The sequence below is a fragment of the Cucumis melo genome, chromosome 3 (assembly GCF_025177605.1).
Source record: "Cucumis melo cultivar AY chromosome 3, USDA_Cmelo_AY_1.0, whole genome shotgun sequence".
Taxonomy (NCBI): Eukaryota; Viridiplantae; Streptophyta; class Magnoliopsida; order Cucurbitales; family Cucurbitaceae; genus Cucumis; species Cucumis melo.
In genome coordinates, this window is record NC_066859.1 from 12,060,405 (window position 1) to 12,085,110 (window position 24,706).

General features: G+C 35.8%; 1 protein-coding gene across 1 annotated transcript; it reads right to left on the bottom strand.

Moving 5' to 3' along the window:
* Nucleotides 1-952: 952 nt before the first annotated feature.
* Nucleotides 953-13,732, bottom strand: LOC103488656 (biotin synthase, mitochondrial). Its single transcript, XM_008447481.3, has 6 exons — nucleotides 13,044-13,732; nucleotides 3,714-3,893; nucleotides 3,062-3,168; nucleotides 2,297-2,502; nucleotides 1,752-1,891; nucleotides 953-1,576 (listed from the first exon to the last, which is right to left on the bottom strand). The coding sequence occupies exons 1-6, from the start codon at nucleotides 13,260-13,262 to the stop codon at nucleotides 1,277-1,279; spliced, it is 1,152 nt and encodes a 383-aa protein (XP_008445703.1). The 5' UTR covers nucleotides 13,263-13,732; the 3' UTR covers nucleotides 953-1,276.
* Nucleotides 13,733-24,706: the final 10,974 nt, after the last annotated feature.

The following is a 24,706-nucleotide window of genomic DNA, read 5'->3' on the forward strand; positions in this document are numbered from 1 at the left end:
AACAACCTTTGACTTTAATGCTACAAAAACAAATTATATATAAGTTTAAACACTGCAGTGATCGTATGAAAACTGTATGTTTAGAAAGATAAATGAAAAAAAAATCGTATGAAAATGAGTGACCAGCTAGCTAAAATGAAATTGCAATGAGAGAGTTACGAACAAAACAACATTGTTGTAAAGCAAGAACTCAATGATTGTGCACCCAGGGTCAACAGTCCCACAGAGGTCAACAATCACACTTTTTTTGTGTAAACTATCAATAATTGTGTCTTGGTCATATTTTTGTCGATACAATTTTGTTTTAACTAAATAACCACTTACTTTCATACATTTTTTTTTTGTGTTCTTTCCGACCATACTTATAAATGGAGAGTATCTTTATTTTAAAATTACTTTACAAAGTTTAGGCTTTAGATTTTTTTTTTTTTTTTTTATGTGATGTTTTGAAGAATTGAAAGTGATCTTTCATTACTTGTCACGTGTTATTGCCACTTGCTTGAAATCAACAATAATAAATAATAGTTGAGAATAAATGTTAACTAAGAATGAAATGTAATATTTGCATCAAACTTTTGTTTTTTGGTTGTCCGAAGAGCAAAGGAGAGATAGAAAATAGGGAAGAAAAGAAGCATTTAATATTGAGAATAAAAGTGGTATTTCACATGTGAAGATGTAAAAAACAAACTTGTTTTCAAGATCCATCATACATCTTTTGTTGTTATTATTTTGGGTCATTTTGGGCAATTTTCTCGTCCCCACATTGCATAATGTTGTGAAGTAAAAAAGAATATATAAAAACCTACACCTTATGTCACATTCCCCAAAAATCTAACGATATTTTAACCTATAAGAGAGCTCTGATTTGAGTTTAGGTGACCACTTTTACTTTTCTTACTTATATTGTTGGTTTTTAGCCCTGATTTGGGGCATAATTTTATATGGAAAAAAGTAGCAACAAAGTATTATGGATATAATAATGATTTACCAAACATTTATCAATAGAATGATGATTCTATTCTACTTCTACTACTTTTATGTCAAGAACAGTTCATTGCCTCCATTTCTCTCTCTGTTATTTCCTTGCAAGTTCAACGAGGCAACATCTCATAAATACTAACTGCAAATCTATAGATTAAAAACACCGTTGACCAAATTTTCCTACAATAAATTGAGAGATACAACGAAATAAAAATTGAAAGAGAGTTGACAGATACATGAGCTCTGAAACAATCCACTGAGCAGATTAGTCTTCATTTCAGTGGAATCACTGGGCTTATGAAGCAGCTTCTTGTAATGACTCTTCTTCAGGGGCTTTCTCAGCATCTTCAGTAAAACTGGGAGCTTTTGGAATCAGACCTAGCATCTTGAACATGAGTTGATCAGCATCGAAATCATTATTTGGCGTCGTTAGCAGTTTCTCCCCAGTGAAGATAGAATTTGCTCCTGCAAGGAAGCACAACGCCTGCTCCGGCACAGAGAACTTCACTCTACCTGCTGACAACCTTACCATTGCTTTTGGCATGGTAATCCGTGCTGTAGCGATCATTCGAATCATCTCCCATATTTCAACAGGCTGAACAAAAAGGTAAGAAAATTATTCACTGTAGAAACCAAAGCAGTAGCTTTCATGAGTAATAAAGATGGAATGCCAAAACACGTATGTGCAACAGCTATGAACAAGTGTGTAAAGCTAGACTTCAAGAGCAATAAACAAAATGGTTAATTTTTTTCAAGTAAATTGAAGCTACTTTTTGATCTTGAAGAGGCGTTCCCTTCACTGCAACCAGCGCGTTGATGGGAACACTCTCAGGGTGTGTGGGCAGTGTCGCCAATGTATGCAGCAAACCGACACGGTCCTCCTCTGCCTCTCCAAGCCCAATTATTCCTCCTATTGTCAGAAATTAAGAATTTCACCAAGTTATAAGATATTAGAGATAAAACCTTAGCTTTCAAAGGAAGTTGTTAATAGTACCCAAAAGGAGTTGAAAAAACCTCCATAGTTGGTACACTAATAAATGACATTGACACCTCTAACCAAGTTAAATGCCATATCTATTTCACACTGAAATGCATATTATCCTCTCAAACTGACATAATTGTAACTTTTAGTAGGCTTCTTGGCTTTCTGACCAGGCTGAGTAGCCAGGAATAAATTATTTTTTCTCGTGTTATGAATACTAAATAATTTGCTAAATGCCAACTAGGAAGCCCTTTTGTAGTCACGTAATCTATGTCGGTTTTCCCCTCTTTCAAAAGTCATGTCTGAGTAAAAATCAAAGATGTACAAAATTACCAGAGCAGACATTAATTCCAGCATCACGAACAAATTCTAGGGTTTTCAAACGCTCATCATAACTCCTTGTCGTAATAATGTTTGGGTAGTATTCCCTTGATGTGTCTAGATTGTGGTTATAAGCTGTTAGGCCTGCCTTTTTGAGGTCAATAGCTTGTTGCTTCTCTATCATGCCCAGGGTACAGCAGACCTCCATCCCCATCTCTCTAATACATCACAATTTTGAGTTGAGAATGAATATCGATAAACAAGTGATTACTCAAGTCAAAAGAACTACAATTGTGTGATAGATTCTCGTCATAGTTTCAGTTTCTCAATCATGAATACCACAAGCTTGATTGGACAATATTAAAGAGTCAACTCTTGCTAATCTTAACAATTGCAGAAATCTTTTATACACACACACACATAAATTACCAAAAGGGAGGAAAACAGAACTCCAAGCCTTGAAGAGAGATTGAGAAAAATGAGAAAAGAAAAAGGTTTTGCTTAAAAGACTGTGTTGTGGAGGAACTCTAGCAATGTCTTACTCAGTATGTAAAGAAAATGAAAGGGGGTGGGGGGAACACAGGTACAACACTAGGCACTTTAGAATCATTGACAGGAAGTGTTTTTGAAATAGTTGCAGATTCTTGTTAAGTGCTCTGCTCTGCTATCATTCACACTAAGATACAACATTATTTTTGTCCTGTATTCAGTTAGCTACTAGTTATTTCAGTTTTCTTATCGTTGTTGCTATTTCTTATTAAGGTGAAATTTTGTTACCTTATTTCTTTTACATAGTCAAGGATCTGATTGAAATTAGTTTTTCTTCCTATTGTGTCTCTCCAAGCAGCACCCATACAAAATCTTGTGCTACCAGCTTCTTTTGCCTGCCAGAAAATGTGAAAACCTGGTTTAAATGATGGTCAAGGAGCAGAAAAATTATTCCTTTTCAACATTTTCTCTACCTCTTTTTAAGAAACAGGATAGCATGCAGTGAATAAACAAAAGAGGACTAAAAGTTGAGAAATAGACATGTTATATAATTTTTTATATAAAAGCTACAATACAAGTTCAACGAAAGTTACTAAAAGTCTACCATGATTTCACTCGAGAAGAATAAAATTAACTGCCCAGAAGAATGTAAGATTCATAATAGTTTAAAAATAAAAAAAATAAGAAGAAGACAGTGGTAACTATTTTATAGATCAGAAGCGCATTTGATTTTATGCTCCAGTGAAATGTAAATGCAAATCTTCATCGTGACCGCCCCCCCCTCCCACAATGGGGTGCAGGGTCCAATAGAGATGTTGTATCATACAACAGTACGAAGTCCACCTTATCTTAGACATAAATAACGTTATTTATTGGTTACTCTCTAGAATGAATCCCAGCGCGAATGTACAGAACAACTTGCCCCAATTACAAGGGATACCTTTTTGGCTGCCTCCAGGACGACATCCTTGGTCATAAGTTTTTGAGCTTTCACGCCAGTGTCATATCTCGATGATTGAGGACAATAGGAACAATCCTCACTACACCCACCTGTTTTGATTGAAAGGAGAGTACACTGCTGCACCTCCCGAAAATTGTGTGCATGCCTATGGACTTGTGCCTGAAGAAGTATATATATGACAGCAAACAAAATTAATAGGTTGAAAAACATGAAGCTATTGCTTCGAGTGAAAGAAACCCATTTGAGAACTTGACGATTAAAAAGGAGGCCAAGTTGCACTATGGGAAAAATAAATAAATAAATAAAGAATCTGTTTCAATATATAAACTATTTGTTAGGAAAACAAAGTAAGCAATTGGAATTATGCTAGTTTATAGGAAAACAAAGTAAACATTAGAAAACCCTGGTGCCTCTACCCGCGACGACTATGAGTACGCATTTAACTAAAAAAGAACAAGAATGCAACAACCACCATTTCCTACCATGTTACCGGCCAAGGATATACTCAAAGACTTAAGTAGAAAGTATAAGGCCCTTGGATCATTGATGCAACTATGCATTGACATGCTGTTAAGACACTTAAAAAGAAAACACCAAATATACCTAGTGGCTGAAACAGAGACAGTACTCTGCTGTTTTATATATATATAAGCCAAAATGACGATAACAAGTCACAAGATGATGATAATAAAGAACAAACAACCATAAAAAGAACATACCAGCTCCCTTCACGATGAGCTGGAAAACTTTAGGCTACAGCAGCCTTTACAACTCAAGATAGAAATAAAATAACCTAGCTACCAAATACCTAAAAGGTTCTATATATAGCTCTTCTAAAATTCCTCTGAGTGGGCTCCTCAGCACAATCTTCTTGCAGTCTCTTTTTCAGAACATTCTTTCCTCATTAATTGATTATTCAATTACCTTCTTACCCCTCCTCTCGTAAGTATTAACTATTGAAAGTAGAGACAAAGAACACACACCGGTTTATGTGGAAACCCGAGAACCGAGAGAAAAACCATGATGTTTTGTTTTATTATTTTCTAGTAATTTCAAAGATACAATTGAGGAAACTTAAATAAAATGCAAAGGCAAAGAAAAAAGGAAAAGAATTATTTATGGTAAGTTTTCCATAAATACAAATTCTAACATTGACAATAGGAGGTCTTACAATACCCCTTGGCTCTAAATTCATCTTGTCCTCAAGGTGAAAGGTAGGGAATTGCTGGGTCATTTGATAAACCGATTTCCATGTAGCTTCAGTCTCGGACAGTCCCTTCCATTTAATAAGCCACTCATTTGCTCCCAACTCTTTGCTCCAACGAATTAGGCACTGTTTCTGGCCAAAGTTGCAACTCGAACTCTTCTATTAGAAGAGGATGTTGATGCTGCACTCCTTGTTGTTTTCCTAACTTCAACTTCGTCTGAGAAATGTGAAACACATAATGGATGGCAGCTTCAGGTGGTAATTCCAAGTGATAAGCTACCTTACCTATCTCTTTTGTGATCTTGTAAGGACCATAGTACTTAGGTGCAAGTTTCCACATTTCTTTCTAGCCAAGGAGCATTGTTTGTAGGGCCTCAATTTCAAATTAACACCATCTCCCACCTTGAATTTGAGTTCCCTTCTTTTGAGGTCAGCCATCTTTTTCATTTTGTCATGTGCTAGGCACAAATTTTCCTTCAATGCATTAATAGCCAAGTCTCTTTCCTTGGGGGAGGGAGAGGGGCTACCATAAACGGTTTGGAATAGGGTAGTTTTTGCAGAAGCCTGGAAAGTTGTGTTGTACCACAACTCGGCCCAAGGAATGAATTTATCTCATCTGTGCAGTTGTTCATTGCAAAAACATCTCAAGTATGTTTCAAAGCATCTATTCACTCTTTCGGTCTGCCCATCCGTTTGAGGATGGAAAGCGGTACTTCTCTTTAGGATTGTCTCCATCATTGCAAACAACTCTTTCCAGAAATTACTAAGAAAAATCTTGTCTTAGTTTGAAATGATCGATTTAGGAATGTCAGGCTTCCCAATTATTCTATCAATAAATACAGCAGCCATATGTTTAGCTGAAAAATGATGTTTTAGAGTAATGAAGTAGGCATACTGATAGACCCCTAATTAGATTTGTTTACAGCAGAAGGAAAAGTTAGTTATACCAGCTGGAGTTTGTTACATTAGTTTGTTATGTTAGTTGTAATAACACTCACATGTGAGTTAGTTAGAGGCTGGCAAGATTAGTATAAATACTAATAGAATTTAGGAGGAAGGATATGAGAATTTTGTAAGAAGATTTACTGTAATTTCTTGAAAGAGAGAAAGGCAGTAGAGAGAGAAAGGAATTGAGTTACTCAATTCCAGAATGTACCCCTTATCAAAATCTAAATAGAAGAGGAAATTCATACCAAAAGGTGGTGTTCCATCAAATTGGTATCAGAGCGGTGAATCTTGGGAAGGAAATCAACAATGGAGCAAACGCAAATTGAAGAAAAACTGGAAGCCTGTGAACAAGAAGTGATTGGGATGAAGAAAGAATTAAGCAAAATTCCGGCAATTGAAGAAAATCTGAGATCCTTAACAAAGAGCCTCCGGCTGTTAAGAATTCAAGCTGAAAAAAATCAACAATTGTTGTTACAATGCGTTGAAACCATGGTGAAAGAAAAATCGATAGTGAGTGAACAAACAGTGAGTGAAAGAATCACAACGAATCTACCAGTGATGAAGAGTATAGTTGAAGGAGGAAGTACACCTATGAAAAGAATCGAGACCGAAGAACAAAGGAAGGAAATCGAAACTGAAGAGGTGGGCGAAGAACAAACAAAGAAGATAGGAATTGAAGAAGATATAAGTGATCAAAACAAATTCAAGAAGGTAGAGTTACAGAGGTTTGGCGGCAAGAAGTTCAATTCATTTATTTTTTGGATCGAACGGAATTTCCAAAAATATGAACTGATCAATTATGAGAGAGTAAACGTTGTTGTAATCAAATCCGATGGAACCACATTAGATTGGTCTCGGTCGAAGGATGAACACGATGCATTCAAGGATTGGTTGAGATTAAAACAGAGGTTGTTACTTCCTTTCCAATCAGTGAGGGAAGAACTTAGCCGCGGGCGATTTCTAGCAAACAAATCGGAAATCGTGGAAGATCGGCGAGAATTACCGGTGAGACCCAAAACGAAGATCCAAGTGAAAAAAAAGTTGCAGTTCGGAGACGCTGGAAGTGACTGGTTTCGATGGAAAAAAAAGAGACTGGAAGTTGACTGGTTTCGATGGAAAAAGAAGACGGCAGCAGTCGTGTGGATGAGAAGGAGGAAGAAAATGCTGGCAAATAGTGGTTGTCCGAGAAGGCGATACGAAAAGCGGGAGAGTTGCGTAAAGAAGGAGATGTTGCCGTGATGCTGATGACGTGGCAGAAAGGGATAGAAAAGGAGGTTAGAGGAAAGAAAACTAAACCCTAAAATTGTCGATAACAAACCAAAAAAAAAAAAGGAAAGAAAGCTGTAAACACACCTTGAGGACAAGGTGAATCTGAAAGGGGGGAGTAATGATAGACCCCTAATTAGATTTGTTTACAGCAGAAGGAAAAGTTAGTTATACCAGCTGGAGTTTGTTACATTAGTTTGTTATGTTAGTTGTAATAACACTCACATGTGAGTTAGTTAGAGGCTGGCAAGATTAGTATAAATACTAATAGAATTTAGGAGGAAGGATATGAGAATTTTGTAAGAAGATTTACTGTAATTTCTTGAAAGAGAGAAAGGCAGTAGAGAGAGAAAGGAATTGAGTTACTCAATTCCAGAATGTACTCCTTATCAAAATCTAAATAGAAGAGGAAATTCATACCAAAAGGTGGTGTTCCATCACATACTTACTAAGCCGGTCCACCACAATCGTGATGACATTAACACCCCCAGCCAAAGGTAATCCTTCTATAAAATCCATGGTCCATTCTTCTAAGATTTTGTCTAGAATGGGAAGAGGCTGCAAAACTCCTGCTGGTTTGGTGGCTTCAAACTTGTTTCTTTGGCAAGCATCACACTGCTCCATGTACCTTTTTACATCAGTTTTCATGCCCTACCAGTTTAGTTCACCGCTCATTCTTTTATAAGTCCTTAGGAATCCTAAGTGACCCCCTAAAATCGAATCATGGAAAGTGTGGAGCAGATTAGGTATGAGGGAAGATGTTTTTGAAAGAACCACCCTACCCTTAGTATAATAATCTCCCATTTTCTCACTAAAACTTGCTCTTCTCCTCGGGATTCTTATTCAAATTCTCAATGATTTTCTGGGAGCTCCTCATCTTTCTCCACTTTCTTCTAGACCACTTCCATACCAACAATTCCTTGAGTTGTCATAGAGTTCAATTCAGGTGGCTGTTCTATTCTGGATAAAGCATCCGCGGCCTTGTTTTGGAGCCCTGGTTGGTAAAGTATCTCAAAGTTGTAGCCCAATAGTTTAGTCAACCATTTCTGAATTTGTGGTTGCACCTCTCTGTTTCGGCAAGAATTTTAAGGCCTTTTGATTTGAAATAATAGTAAACTTCCTACTCAATAGATAATGTCTCCATTTTTGCATTGCAAGGACCACAACCATCAACTCCCTTTCACAAGTTGATTTAGTTTGAGCTCTTGGTGAAAGTTTCTGACTAAGGAAAGCAAGGATGGCCATTTTGTGATAAGACATCTCCTAAGCCAAATCCTGAAGCATCAGTTTCAACAATAAAGGGTAAGAGGACCAATCAAGCAAGGCCAAAATAGGGATTGTGGTCATGGCTAACTTCAGTTGTTCAAGAGCTGCAGTAGCTTCTTCACTCCATTTAAAAGAGTTCTTTTGTAGGAGTTTAGTTAGTGGTGCAGCAATCTCTCCATATCCCTTAACAAACCTCCTATAGTAACCAGTTAGGCCTAGAAAACCTCTCAACCCTCTGCTTCCATCCTTTATTGGAAATTTGGTGCCCCAAGTACTGAATTTTGGAGTGTGCTATCACACATTTCTTTTTGTTGGCAAAGAGTCTATTATCTCTTAAGACAGCAAAAATCATTCCCAAATGCTTTTCATGTTCGGTAATGTCAGTAGACTAATATGTCATAAAAAAAGACTAACACACAATGCCTTAAGAAGGGTTTGAATACTCGATTAATAAGGGATTGGAAGATAGCTGGTGCATTGGTAAGGCCAAAAGGTATGACAAGGAATTCGTACGGCCTTCATGAGTTCTGAAGGTAGTCTTTTCTATGTCCTCTTCCTTCATTCGGCGCTGTTGATATCCTGATTTAGTCCAGCTTCGAAAAAAACCTTGGCTCCATGCAATTCGTCTAACAACTCCTTAATGACAGGGATAGGGAACTTATAAAAATTAGTCACCTGGTTAAGCTTCTTGTAGTCTACACAGAATCTCCATCCTCCATCATTTTTCTTCACTAATAGGATCAAGCTGGAATAAGGGTTGTGACTAGGTCGAATCACCCCTGCTTGAAGCATCCCCATGACCAATTTCTCTCCCTTCTTTCTAGGCATGGCCATATTTGTAAGGCCTCACGTTAATAGGTTTTTAATCAAGTAGGGTTAATATGCGATGATCAATGACTCTCTTGGATGGGAGCCCTCTTGGTACCTAAAAAATATCACTATATTGTTTCAATAGTGATTTAATCATGGACAAGTCTTCTTCATCTCCCTTAGTCCATAGCTCCTCGTCATAATCATCTTCTATTTCTATTTCATAGTGCTATAGTTCCAAAAGAAACCCTTGGTCCTCCTCATCCCAAGTTTTCTCCAAGGTCTTTGATGAGCATTTAGCCTTGATGAGTGTAAGGTCTCCCTTCAGAATGATTTGCTTCTCCCTACATAGTCCTTGTAGAGTCTAACCACTGCATTCCCAACACCAGATAAACACTGCCCAGCTCTACAGCCAAAAAATCTGCCATAATGATCAACTCCTTCTGCTTAAGCTCCACTCTCTTACACCTTTCCCTTTGCAACGCGTGTCATTGCCAATAGTGACTCCAAAAGGAGTGTTTTCCATTGGGATTTCTCTCCTCTATTAAATCCTGGTGTATAAAGTTGTGAGTGGCTCCACTATCAATCAACACCACCACTTCTTTGTCTTTCAGCACCCCTTTAAGCTTAATGGTTCCCTTAGATGAGAATCCCGTGATTTGTTTAGCTCAATTTCAAATCCTTCTACATTATCCAAATTTTTTAGTTCCACTACTCCCTCTATGTTTTCTTCGGAGGTTCCTTCTTCCTCTGTGCTTTCTTCTTCATTAAGGATGAAGAGGATTAATTCCCTTTTCTCTTTGACTTTGCAACGGGGACCATGTGAATATTTTTCATTGCATCTAAAGCAAAGACACTTGTCAAGCCTTGCTCGAAATTCAGCATCCGTGAGTCTTTTAATGGATGGTTCATTCTTTTGGTAACTTCCCTTAATTAGAATTGTTACTTGTTTCATCTGAAATTCAATTTTCTTTTGCGCTTCTTTCTCATTTCCCACTCTATTCTTGTTGCCAGAGTTCTCACTACTCTTCGGTTCCAATCCCCAACTCTGCCTTAGCCAGCTTTAAGGCCAAATTTCGATCATTAACTAATTGTGCTTCCTTCATGCATTCTTCCAAGGTCTGAGGATGTTGACCGATAACTTCAGCCTGAAGAGCAGGTTCCAAACCAATAACAAACGCCCCCATAAGGACACTTTCTGCCATGTGTGGCAGAGGGGCTGAATAGGTTACAAACTTCTTCACATAGTCATTTTATCTTCCATCTTGCTGTATGCGGATCAACCTATCCCCCAAACTCTTTTGCCTAAAATCTCGATAAAACTCAAACATTCTCACCTTTAGATCCTCCCAAGATTCAATTTTCCTTCTATTTTGACTCCACCTATACCAATCAACTTCATCTTGTCCTAAACTAATCATAGCTACCTTTACTTTCTCTGTCTCAAGTAGGCTGTTGATTTCAAAAAAATGCTCAGCTCGGTAAACCCATGATTCAGGATTTTCCCCTAAGAACATTGGCATTTCCAGCTTTTTATATTTACTTCGGTCCACTATTGCATTGTTTCTCTCACTGGTACCATCCATTTCTTCCATCTTTCCTTTGAGTTTCATAACAGACTTATCGGAAGTGCCAGATTCTTCTCTTTTTCTATAACTATGGCTCTCTCATTTTCTCAGCCAATCGGTCATGGATTTTTTTCATTTCTAACATCATCTCCTTCGGTCCCAGTACTTCCTTCTCCGTTCCCTCCATTCTTTCTTCCATCAAACATTGAGCCATGGCACGCGTAATAACCCCTAGTTTCCGGGCTCTGATACCAACTTGTTAAGACACTTAACAAGAAAACACCAAATATACTAACTAATGGCTAAAAGAGAGAGATTACTCTGCTGTTTTATATATATATATATATATATATATATATAAGCCAAAACGATAATAACAAGTCACAAGATGATGATGATAATAAATAACAAACAACCATAAAAAGAACATACCAGCTCCCTTCACGATGAGCTAGGAAAACTTTAGGCTATAGCAGCCTTTACAACCCAAGATAGAAATGAAATAACCTCTCTTGTAAGTATTAACAATAGGAGGTCTTACACATGCATGGTGGCTTCAAAGTTATGTTCCAAAAGATTTTTTTTCTCACAAAAGTTTTACTAGGAGTGGTTATCTTTGATGCAACTATAGTAGTTCAAGAGAAAAAAGGAAGTTACTTCTAACGGACATTTAAATGAATTTATCTTCTCATCCAGGGCCTAATATATATGCTGGATTTTGCTTTTTTTCCTTTCTTAATGAAACAACTGTTTTCATTTAGATAAAATGAAAGAATACAAGTGCGTAAAAAAAATAAAATAAAATAAAACAAGCCGATAAAAAACCCAAGAAAGGGTTTCCAGCTAGGTAAAATAGAGCCTAGCGAGTAATATATATGTTGGACTCTTTAACAGTTCATGGATTTTATTCCTGACACCTTATCTTTTCATTTCACAAAGAGGCACTTGGAATTTTGTAAGAGGGTCTAGCATAAATAATTTGGAAACCTAAATATCGTAAGGAACAAAATAATATACAAAAGGAGGGAGGAGATAACTCGTTTCCAAGCCCCAAGCAACCTGAATAGCATAAAAGCTTCCCAGTAGGTAGTTATGGTAGTTAGAACAACAGTTGTTAGAAAGTCCAGTCAAAGAGCTTCAATATGAGGCAGGGTGGGTGGGTGGCTCTATATATATTCATCAATCAGTGCATTCTTTTGGCTTGGTCGAGCATGTTGATAGCATAATCTCAAAGTACAGTGGCTTGGAACCTAGGAGCTCGTTGCTCACTTCCTGTGACGAGCCAGCATATGCTTAGGCCAGTACTGCTGAAGCCTCAATGGAGAACCACATTAGAATCAACCTCTAAAGGACATTTCCCCTTAACCAGACTAACAAAAATTTTGAGGGAAAAAAATGTGGCAAGGGTTTTACTTTTAATTCTAGCAGAAGTGGTAATAGAATTGAGGAGAAGAGACAGAAGACTTCAACCTTTAAAGGGCATTTCCACCACAGTTCTAATCTGCAATGCTCTTAGGAAAATTATTGTTAACATCAGAAAGATGAAAAACACAGTTTAGCCATGATGACCTCAGACTAACGGCCAACTCAATGTTCTCAACAAGTCAAAAGCAAATAAAGGCTTAGTCTCTTTCTTAATTTAAAGCAGAGTGTCATCTACAAATTGTAAATGGGAGATATTAGAAAGCCCTCTACCTAATTTCAAGCCTTCACATCAACTACAGGAAATGGCTTAGAAAAATATCCATTTCCTGAGTCTACCATGGTAATGAAAATATATCGGCGAAATACCGCGAGAGGCAACAACTTTCCAAATGCAAGATGGATGAAATAATAATCCAATATTCTGGATGTGTAGCCTCTTTTTAAGGCATCCTAGTTAGATAGACTAAAGCTGGATTCAACGAGAAAAAATAACGAAACATAATCAAGGACTCAAGAATTACAAATATTCCAAAATATTTCAAAGATGATTCTGCCAATGTCTTAGAGAACGTCAAGTAAAAAGCAACAAACCTGAAGTAGTTAAGATGTTAGAAAGCTATTACACTAATAATTATAATTATCATAGCCAAGCTCAACCTTTAAAACCCACCATTGTTCTCCCTCCTATAACATGAAAGCTATACAATAACGAGCAACCTCAAAGGAATAGAGCTTCACTTTCTAAATGCACAACGACCCACCAAAAGTAACAAGAAATTCTGCATTAAACATAAAGAGAGAGAAATAGAGAGTACTAACGCCATGAAAAAGTAGATCAAGAAGGGGAGAGTCGTAAATGTCCCGAATCTGTTGTCGAGTCCAATCATTCCTCGGCCCATCTCTGAGAAGCCTCTCGGCTTCAATTGACGCTGCGGAAGAAGCTGAAAGAGAGGAAAATAGGGAAGAAAAACGTGGAGAATGGCGGCAAATGTCGGAGGGTTTGAGGTGGGACCAGAAAAAGGATCGAGCAAATAACATTTCGGTGGTTGATTATGGTTGGAAGGTGGAAGAAGAAGAGATTGTAGGGGGGAATTTAGACCGGTGGAAAGGTGGAAGGATGAATTTTCCGGCGAAATGGAGTGATCGGAGAGAGGAGAGTGGGTGTGTGGCAGATCAGCGGCCAAATCCAGCAGCAGTGTGATCTCCGCCTAACTTAGATTTCTTCTTTTGTTTCTTTCGTTATTTATAGTTTGAATTAAAACTAATTAAAGTTGGAATGATATTTGCTCACATCCTCCTAATGATTTCTACTAATAATGCTCCAACTTAAACTCGCATCAAAATTATTAATGTAATTAGATCCATCGTCACAGTAATGTATTTATATTTTCTACAAAGATCATGAATATTAGTGTGTTATTTCTTCGACCTAAAATCCACGAAGTTTCTTCTTCTTCTTTTCTCTCCCCCTCCCCCTCGATTTTCCTTTGAAACTTGGAATGGAAAAAGATTAGATTTTGAGCCAGGCGGTGGGCTTTAAAAACACACAAATGAAAGCACTAAATGGAGAAATTCGCCAACTCCCTTTTTATCTTTTTTTTTCTTTCTTTTTCTTCTCTCTTAATTTCTTTTCCTTTCCACTTTCTCTTGCTTTTCTATAATAAACTTCAAATATGAATTTCTACAATAGAGCCTAACAAACTTTACTTCAATTGTTAGAAATTAACAAAGAGAATAGGAAAGGAAAATCGCAGGTTTACATGAAGATCTCTCCATGCATCTGCTTCATCTTCTCCACTTTCTTCCTTCCCTTTGTAAATTCCTTTATTTCTTAATTATTTCATGTATGTAATTAGCATCGATCTCTTCCATGCTTATGGGGAAATAAGTCTAGGATTCTACTTAATGAATTGGTACATCAATTGATGGGAGAATATGATTATTGTTTCTTTTATGACTTTTATCCAATACTCTTAATTAATATGTGTTTGAGTTGTCTACAAATCATTTGATTAATGATATTGATAATTTAGAATTAATTATTAATATGTGTCATGAAATTGGCAATCAATTCTCAAGAAGCGATGGTTTGGTTACATTATAGTTGACGACGTCGAGTATTATTTCTATCGACCTAGGGAAAAACCAAATTGAATGCTTAACTAGAATTGAAAATTAAACATTCATCATGGGGTGTTTATTCAATAATAATGTGATAAGAGAAGCATGTTAGGTATGGATTCGACGTAGCATACTTAGCTAATTAGGCCATTAGAATCATTGGTCGAGGCTTCGATCAATTGGGCTAGGCATATGAGCACTAATCAATTTAAGTACTTCTATGAGCATTACGCAATGAATTCCTCCCCTCCATTACACTAAAATGTGCCTAATTAAGTTCATTTCTTATTCTTGCATTTTATTTTCATGTTTTCATCTATATGTCCTTCCATTCCAAATCCCCCATTTATCACTTTAAGTAAATTTGAACTTAATTAAAATTAAATTTTGTGCATTCTTGTAGTTCGACCGTGAACTTACTGCTATTACGATGTTTTAGTAGTTGTAGTTGTATAGTTAAGTGAATTATAAATCCTCACTCAAAGTGGCTAGAGTTAGGTTTACGATGTCCTAAATCCGGTTGTGCTCCATTAGTTACTTTTGCTCTTTTGAAGTGTGGTTTCTCTCTTTAGCTCTTATTGCTCTAAATTAACCCTGAACGACACATAATGTGGTTAATTTTACATCATAGATGCTCCATGCTTGTAAAATCATTAATTAAGCATATAAGATCTAGTATTAATAGTCATACTTTATGAGTCAAAGCATTTGTTTGTTTCTGGTGTGATTCAAAACTCAATTGTGCATGTATAGATATCATATGCTTTGCGAGTCGAATGCATTATTTATATTGATGTCAAATTTTAGCCAAGCAAACTCATATGACTTTCACATATCATATATGGTAAATTTGTAATTTGAAAAACAGATTACCTAGAAAACAATCATCGACATGGTACTTGCCACAGATATTGGCGCTCAAATTAGTATTTTCTAACAAAGGCCAAGACAAGACAAGTAGTTTGAGAGGGGTGAGGCACTAATGTAGTTAAATGTGGTTAACAGTTAAATAATTTGAATAAGTTAAATTGAGAAGGAAAGTATTATGATATATAACAATAAACAATGGAGGAAACTTCAATTATGAAAAATGAAAAATCCTAAAATACTTTAACCGACGAGTAAAAATCAGCAACAATGGGCAACATAAGATATAAACTACTACTCTAAGGACTCAACGTCATAAAGGTTCATTGCAAGCTCTACAATTATAACCCCTCACACCCCACCTACTACCACATATGATTTAGCTTTCTTTTTGAAATAAGAAGTAATTATTCTTTTTTTCTTAGACCTCTGAATAAGACGTTTGACTTTAGGAGAAAGAACTAGATCATTATTATCACACCTCATCTCAAAGCCCCTTCTCACTCGATCTGAGATGGTGGCATGAAGCTGACTGACATCGTTCTCCTTCTAACGATACATGTCCCTACTTAACTTGAACTTAAAACTATCACTTCTTAAACATACGCACTACGGAAAACATCTAAAACCTCAAAATATAAAACTTTATGACATCTTTAAGGCATTCAACCAATGTACAATCTAATTAAACAAGTCTTATATAGACATAAAGGAAATTCGAGTCTCAACAACACAAAACTATAGCTTTATAACCTTAACTCAAGTAGTTCTTACTAGTCTATTACAGACACAACAACTATGTAAGTTCAATACTAATCATAATTACAGACCATCATTCATAAAATGGAATAAGCCATACTAAAAAATCTTAAATCGAACTTTTAGTAGCGCAAGCATATTTCTGTCAGGTGTTGGAACTACCATCTATACCTGTAAGAAAAATAAAACATTAAAGAGTGAGTTATAAAGCCCCATAAGTGACGACTTTTGAAAACAAAACGTGCTTATTCCTAAAACAAGTATGCAAACATTTAGAAAGGAATCTTTACGTAACACTTTCTCTAGACAAGTATTTATAGCAAAGCAACTCGTGGCTTAGGATTAACTAGGATGACATTACTACGTTGTGGTAGGGTATGGCCAGTACCCCAATGACTTCTTTTCTAAATATAACTCTACCATGTAGTAAGGCACACCTAGTACTCCTATCATCTTTGTCATAGTAGGGTACACTCGGCACTCATGAGAGCATTGTTGTTATAGAGTACACTTAACATCAACAATGAAATAATCTCTTTGGTGCACTAATATCATCATAGTTTTAGTCTTAAATCTCAGTCATGCATCTAGTATCAATCTTAGAAATATCAGAACATTTAAAAGCAAAGCATTTAATCATGATTTGCTTTTGAGTATAGTTGCTTAAATCTCAACTTAGCTTAACTTGTACTTAGCTAGTAGAACATTTTAACTTGATGCCACTCTTGCATCATGCTTACTTAAACATATCTTTAACGTGATATTTTCGTAAACTCAACATTCAAATATTTTGCTAAGAAATCTCATTTTCAAAGGAATGTATTCAACTTGAATGCTTTAAAACTTAGATCATGCATACTTATTTATAAATCACATCAAACTTTTTTTAAACTTAAGATTCATGCTTGATAAATCATTTATAACTCAAGCATAATTTAAATACTTTAACTCAAAACACGTTATAAGTATTGAAGGGATGAAAAACCTTGCACAACAGAAGAATTACAGAATCATTACCCAATCTTAATTGGAACCTAAAAATATCAGTACATTGTCAAAATCTAGTTTACTTATTAGGCTAAGCATGCTTCTAAAAATAAATTACAGAGAAATACAGAGAATAGTAAACTTACTCATGTTGATGTCTTTGGATCTACAAAACTTCAAATTGGGACACCACCACTTTTCTATTCTCTGGGTTGAGATTTGGTTTGTGGAAACCAAAAATTAGAGAAAGGAATTTTTTTTAGAGAGCGAGAGAGTTTTCTTCTTCTAGAGAGAATGAGAGCGTACTCCAAATCATAGAACTATTCTGCTGTTTTGTTACACAGAAATTTCCCACTTCTTCAGATGAAAGAAGTAGGAAGTTGAGAGAAAAAATGGGAACGTGGGAAAACCACCCACATTCCCTATTAATTTAAAATTAAATTAATTAATTAATTAAATTAAATAATTAACTAAGTTAATAATTAATTAAATCATATTTAATTAATATTTCATTTAAATCATATTTAAATGATATCTCTCGCATAACCTATAGTATTAATTTAATTAAATCAAATTAAACTAAACTATTAATTAATTCTCCAATTAATTAATTTTAATTTTAATATATTATATTTAATTTAATCCAAATTTGAATCATATTCAAATATAAATTTCTCTCATAACCTATAGTTTTAATATGTATCATATACACATTAAATTTTAACCTATAATTTTAATATGAATCTAATTCAATTGGTTACACTTTTAACACATGAGAATGATATAGAATTTACTTCCTTAGCATAGATACATGAAAAAGACATGAATATGAGCAAGTTTTGAAGGTAAATTCAGTCTATAAGTCGTTGGCCCAACTTGTTCCACTATTACATAGGGTTTAATATATCTAGGGCTTAGAGCGTTTTCTACCAAAATGAAGAACACCCTTCCAAGGAGATAACTTCAAGAAAAAGTAATCTCCCACTACAAACTCAAGGTCTCTTCGTCTCTTGTCTGCATAGCTTTTCTGCCTATCTTGAGCTATTGTAGGATCCTCTTTGATTAGCTTAACATTAACTGATGAAGCTTAAACTAACTCTCGACCGACAAATTGATGTTCCCCCACTTTGTTCCAACACACTTGAGTACTACAGGGTCTGTCATACAAGGCCTCAAAGGGTGCCCTTTCAATACTTACTTAGTCCCTAAAGCTTTCGACAAACTAGGCCAAAACTGAAAAGTAAACCTTGGATCTCTATTTAAAACTATAGAGACTAGCACTCCATACTGATTCACTATCCTATCGACATAAAGTTTAGCTAGCTGATTTAGCTTAAATGTCACTTTGATGGATATAAACCACGATGCCTTGGTGAGTATATCAACAATCACCTAAATACTATCATGTCCACTAGAGGAACAAGGTAATTTAAAGAGAAAATATTGCTATATGTTCCCACGTCCACTTTGGCACTAGTAGTGGATTAAAAAGTCCTTTTGGTCTCTGTTGAACCAACTTAACGTGCTAACAGATTAGGCATCTATCGACATACTCTGCTATCTCTAGTTGCATTCTAGGTTATCAATAAGTCTTTTTAAAAGTTTTATACATCTTGGTGTTACATGGATGTATAGTGTAAGCTAAACTATAAGCTTCCTCGAAGATAACATCTTTCAACCGTCTGACACTCGGAATGCATAGTTTGTCTTACTTAATTATGATTCCATCTAACCTCAACTAAAGCTCAGCCTCTTAGCCTTACTTGGACTTCCCAAGCCTTTTCTAGAGCAGACTATCTTCTAGCTGTCTTCTCAAAACCTTAGCCATTAAAGAAAACCTAACTTAAAACCGAGCTAACAAGCACCTTAAACTCTTTGTAGAAACAACTACCTTAAAAATCTATAGCTCTTTCAACAAAACTACTCGAATATCGCACAAGGCACTCTTCAAAAGTCTGTTGTTGTTAGGGCTATAATAGACTAATTTTTTTGTATTTAACTTTTTCCCAATACACCATGTACTTTTTAAATTTGTATTTTTATTGGGAATATGTATATGGACATCAATATGAGTTCAACGCAATAAAAATCACTCAAATGGGAGCTAAAACAAGTGAAAATGGGTCAAAACAAGTTCAATGGAATTTTTGTACGTAAGATGTCCACCTTTAACCCAGAATTTGAGCCTAGTTAAGGTATTTGACATATTCACTTGCATTTTGACATATTCACTTCATTTTTTCATTTTTGACTTCAAGAATCAAATCCTTTATACAAGATTCTCTCTATTGTCATTAAAAACTTTATTTTTCTCAAAGGTTCTACTATTTCTTTATCGATTGTTGGCACAATTCTTCATGGAGTTGCTTGGCTAAGGTAACAGTTTAAGGGAATTAGTTGCATATTGTTCCTTCCATGAGAGTCTTTATTTCATTAATTGTATTAATTAAGATCTTGAAGCATGTTTCCTTAATTTCTTTTATTAAAGAACTATTTTCAATTAATCTTGATCAAACTAATAAATTGGAGTTCAACCTTGTTGCAAGTGTGCTAAACACATAGTTAAGAAATTAATATTGATAAATTCTTGTTATTTTCTTTTGTCTAATATTGATCATAGTTTTAATTTTTCATGTAAACATGCTTCACATTCTAATAAGTCTTGATTTGATACCTCGTGATCACAACATATTAGTAAGAGTTGGTTGTTAATCAAGTGACATGGTTTATGTGTTATTGAAGTCAAGATAACTTTGAAGAAGGATTTTTTTTTATTAAGTGTGGGTAATAGGTGGCTAAAAAGAGGTTAGCAATGTGAAAATTTGGTTTAAGTGTTTTACCTAGGCATTTTGAGGTTACACTAGGCGGCCAAGATTATCTAAATAACCTATAAAGACAAGGCATGCTAGGCGTAAAGGTTGGCAAGTCTGGCTAGGCTAGGAGAGTGTGTTTGGTGAGTTATACAATGTGACAAATGCAAGGCACGCGGGCAAGGGCTACGTGTGAAGGTATGCCTCATAAAGCATACAACCAAGAGGTATGCCATGCATTGAAGAGTTATCGGTGTGGTGTGTCTGTCAAGGGTTAAGCGATATGGTCTAAGTCGAAGGGCATGTGTTTTGACATTGAGTGTCATGCGAACAAGTGACCATTAGGCATTCTGGTAACGCTCAATAGAGTGGTTTCGAGATATCTAGGCATGTAAGAGCTTAAATTTTTGGCAAGCAGAAGGTGTAAAATTTTAGGCATGCATGATTCACCATAAATAGCTAACTTTGGACGATCAGAGCTTCCTTTCTACTCGTGGATGATCAAAAGAACCATTAGTGAGTCTATTTGTTGAGGTAGGGTTGTTAGACAAAAAGGAGTTGGGGAAGGAGTGCAACTTCAAAGCTAAAGCACCAAAGGTTATTTTATTGTGCAGTGTTTAGTTCTTAAGGAACACAGAACATATTACTTGGAGTTTTAAGCTAAAATTTGGAGGTTCTAGATGTAAAAAGAATTTCTGAAAGAAGTGGAGACTTGGTCGAGTGACAAGGAGAATGAGGTGAGCTGGACGTGCAAATTAAGCCAAAAGCGGTTAGTTGTGCATTGGAGCATGCGACAACACAAGCGCACTTCCAATGGCATAATTTGATTGCTAAGGTACCAATGACCAGAAATAAGATTTTTGTGCTCAACATTCAAAATGACGTTGCAAAATACCTCAAGATGTGCTTCAAAGATGCATCTTGACTTTGGCATCTTTGATATGGACATCTAAATTTTATAGGATTAGAGTCACTCTCCAAGAATAGCATGGTGAGAGGACTAACTTCCATAAGTCACTCCAATCAATTGTGCGAAGGATATCTATTTCAAAAGCATGCAGTTCAAGAAAATCTTCCCAAATGAGTTAAACTCAAAAGAGCTCCAAAGGCGTTTTGAACACATACATACAGATATGTGTGGATCAATCAAGCTAAGCTCACTTGATAAGAGTAATTATTTTCTTCTATTCATAGATGATTTTTAACATGGATATATTTCTTAAAACATAAATTGTTAAAACAACAAATCCCCCCAAGTATCTCCACAGTGGTATGATATTGTCCACTTTGAGTATACGCCTTCATCGCTTTGCTTTTGGTATCATACCAAAAGGTCTCATACCAATAGAGATAATTGTTCTCACTTATATACCGAAGATCATCTTCTTATCTAACCGATGTAGGACTTTGATCGCATTAGCATAAATTATAAGTTTTTTAGAATTTCAAGAAGTTCAAAATCCTTGGTAAAGAAAGAAAGTAGTCTATTAGTCAAAGCCATGTGATCTAATTGTGGAGGAGAATTCACATCAAATAAATTTAAAAAATATTGTGAATAAAACGATGGAATTAGTCGATTCTTAAGTATAATTAAGGGCAAAAAATTGCCAAACTAGTTTTGGACCAAAGTAATAGCACGTATAGTATACCCTATCTAATCGGTCTCCAACCAAAAGCTTGTCTGAAAAAACACCACTAAATGCATGAAGTTGAAAGAAACCTGAAATTTTCTCTCTTAGGGGCGTTTGGGTGGAGGAAAGGAATGGGGAGGGGGGGGGGGGGGGGGAGGATTATGAAAAGGAAAAGATTATGACAATACTTGTTTGGAGGAAGAAATAAGTAAGAGGATTATGATAATCTTTGTTTGTGGGAAGGATTATGAGGGGATTATGATAATCCTTGTTTGGGGGAAAGATTATGACAAAAAAAAATTATTATTTCTTTAAATTCTAAATTCGTACAAAAGTATTTTTTTTTAACTCGTATTGTAAATCCATACATAAATATTTGTATTTTATTTACCAAAATTTGGAATTTTTTTATCAAAAAACAGGTTTCATTAGCTTTCATAAATACGATGTCAATTTTGAACGTTTTATACGCAAGCTTTCCATGCCAAAAAATTAATTGATGCGTTACGTGCGAAGGAAATTACATATACTTTCTTTAAATTGATGTTGTAAGTGCAATATCGAGAAATTGTGTATCCTTAACAATCGATTTAAAAAAACGACCAACATAATAGGATTTAAACGAAAGAAATATAGGAAACAAATGTTTTTTTTTTAATTTAGTTAAATGATGACGCCAATTACATCGTACATCAGGATAATGCAAAATAATAATTAAAAAAAAAGCAATGAAAACAAAAACAAAAACGAATCATGCAGTTCAAGCAGACAGACAATCATGGGTTATCGCGCAGAATGATCCTACAGTAGGCAAGCTTCATTTCATCGGACAATTCTATTTTGAAATATAGTATTAAAATAATAATAATAATAAATTTCTTAATTTAACATTATTTTTATAATTAGCTAAAATAAATTTCTGACCATAAATCCTCCATCTCTGCCTCACATTTGGTAAGCAGTTTCTATTGAGAATTTTCAACCTCAAAGAATTCCCATAGTACAAAATTTCCATAGAAAAGCTTCCTTCATCTCTCTGTCTTTGCTAATTCTAATAAATCACTTATGTGTATTGAAGTTTGCTTTGAAGCTTCTAACCAATTCCAATGGCAGATGAGGAAACACCATCTTCTTCATTAAGCACTTTTGAAGGCGGTGAAAGATTTTTCGATGAAAAACCCTGTGAGGCCGAAGGGGTATCGTTAATGCAATCGGTGGAGAAGACGAAGATTTAGTAAGAGTTGGAAAGAAGTGCATGAGGAGAAATCGGAAAGTGGGGAATGATTGTGGTGATTTGAAGGAAGATTGAGAGGAAGGAAGGAGATGGCGAAGGTAATATTTGATTACAAGTTGTCGAAGATGGAATTCTCATTAGGAGATCTGGTGGTGATCTCTACGAGGGAACATAAGTTTAGTAAAATCACAAATGTCACTAAAATCAATGATGAAACCTTTTGAGAAGGAAGATCAAGGAGTACTGATCGAGCTGAGTACAATCAAACAATGGGGAGAGGAAGAATCAAGGGATATCTTAGCAGACTGCCTAAGTCTGCAACCAGAAGTTCAGAAAGTTCTTCGATCTGTTAGCATTGTGTTTGAACCTAATAATCAATTTCTCTTGTCTCGTGATTATGATCATGCTATCGAATTAGAACTAGGGGCTTGCATGGTGAACGTATGTCCTTGTCGCTATTCCCAATTTTAAAAAGAAAAGATTGAGAAACTAGTTAAGGAAATGTTGTTAGCCATAATTATTTAGTCAAGCAAAAGTGCCTTTTCAAGTGTGGTGCTCCTTGTTAAGAAGAAGGATGGTAGTTGGCGATTTTACGTGGATTACCGAACACTAAACCTTGCCATTATATCAGATAAGTATCTGACTCCCGTTGTTGATGAATTGTTAGATGAATTATTTTGGGCAACCATATTTTTCAAATTTGATTTAAAGTCCAGTTATTATTAGTTTCAAGTGCGGGCTGCCAATGTTCATAAGACAACTTTTTGAACCCATGAAGGACACTATGAATCCCTCATGATGTCGTTTGGTTGAAGAATGCCTTAGCAACATTCCAAGAGTCATGAATGATATTCTCCATTCGTATTTACCCAAATTCATTTTGGTTTTCTTCGATGACATCTTAATATACAGCAAGTTGTTGGAGGAACATTTGTACCAAGTAGTGGTATTGGAAACTCTAGTAACTCATAAATTGGTGGCGAATTTTTAAAAAATGCAAATTCATGGAAAGTAGAATTTAATACTTTGGCCACATTATCTTTTAAAGGGAATGAGGGTGAATCCAACTAAAATATAAGTTATGGTTAATTGATCAAGTGGCTTAGAATGAATCTCTTAACGGTATTCGATCTTTAGTCAATGGCCAGCATGCCCCGATGGGGGTGGATCCAACTATCTTTTTAGAGGGGATGGGGGTGGATCCAACTAAAATAAAAGCTATGGTTAATTGATCAAGTGGCTTAGAATGAATCTCTTAACGGTATTCGATTATCTTTAGTCAATGGCCAGCATGCCCCGACGAGGATATCCGCTACAAGAGGTGGTTATATGCTATCACGATCATTTGGTTCTTTTGGAGGATTCACCTACTATTCCTTTATTATTGGTGGAATTTCATAATAGTTCAGTCAAGGGACATCATGACGCATTGAAAACATATCAGAACCTAGTAAGGGAGGTTTATTGGTGAGATATGAATGCACATATTTGTACATATGTTAATGAATGCTCGATTTGTCAGCAGGCCAAACATTTGTCATTGACTCCAACCGGTCTCCTTTAAGCGTTACCCATTTTAGGGCGTGTATGGAAGGATATTAGTATGGACTTTATAGAAGGCCTCCCTTAATTCAAGGGTTATAAAGTCATATTGGTGGTTGTGGACCGTCTTTCCAAGTATGCATATCTCATTCCTCTAAAGCATCCATTTAGTGCAAAAGTTGGGGCTGCTATTTTTATACCTGAGATTATTCGTTTCCATGGATTCCCCCAAAGTATAGTATCGAATCGTGATCATCGTATTTTCACAAGCTTATTTTGGGAATAGTTGTTGCATTTATTGGAAACTCAGTTGAGACGAAGCACCACTTACCATCCCCAAACAAATGGCCAAACCAAAGGTGTTAACGAGGGATAGAAACGTATTTGCGATGCTTTGCTATGAACACACCCAAATAGTTGGCTAAATGGCTAGCATGGGCTGAATTGAGCTATAATGCAACTGTCAATACAACCACATTGATGACCCCTTTCGAAGCTCTCTATGGTCGCAACCCCCTCTATATTACCTTA

Excerpts from the sequence above, each read along its gene's own strand:
- LOC103488656 (XM_008447481.3), bottom strand. The coding sequence starts at position 13,262 with ATGTTATTTGCTCGATCCTTTTTCTGGTCCCACCTCAAACCCTCCGAC. Across the intron at positions 2,503-3,061 it reads GACTATGTAAAAGAAATAAG|AGAGATGGGGATGGAGGTCT; the intron begins GTAACAAAATTT and ends GTGATGTATTAG. Across the intron at positions 1,577-1,751 it reads CGCCTCTTCAAGATCAAAAA|CCTGTTGAAATATGGGAGAT; the intron begins GTAGCTTCAATT and ends CTTTTTGTTCAG.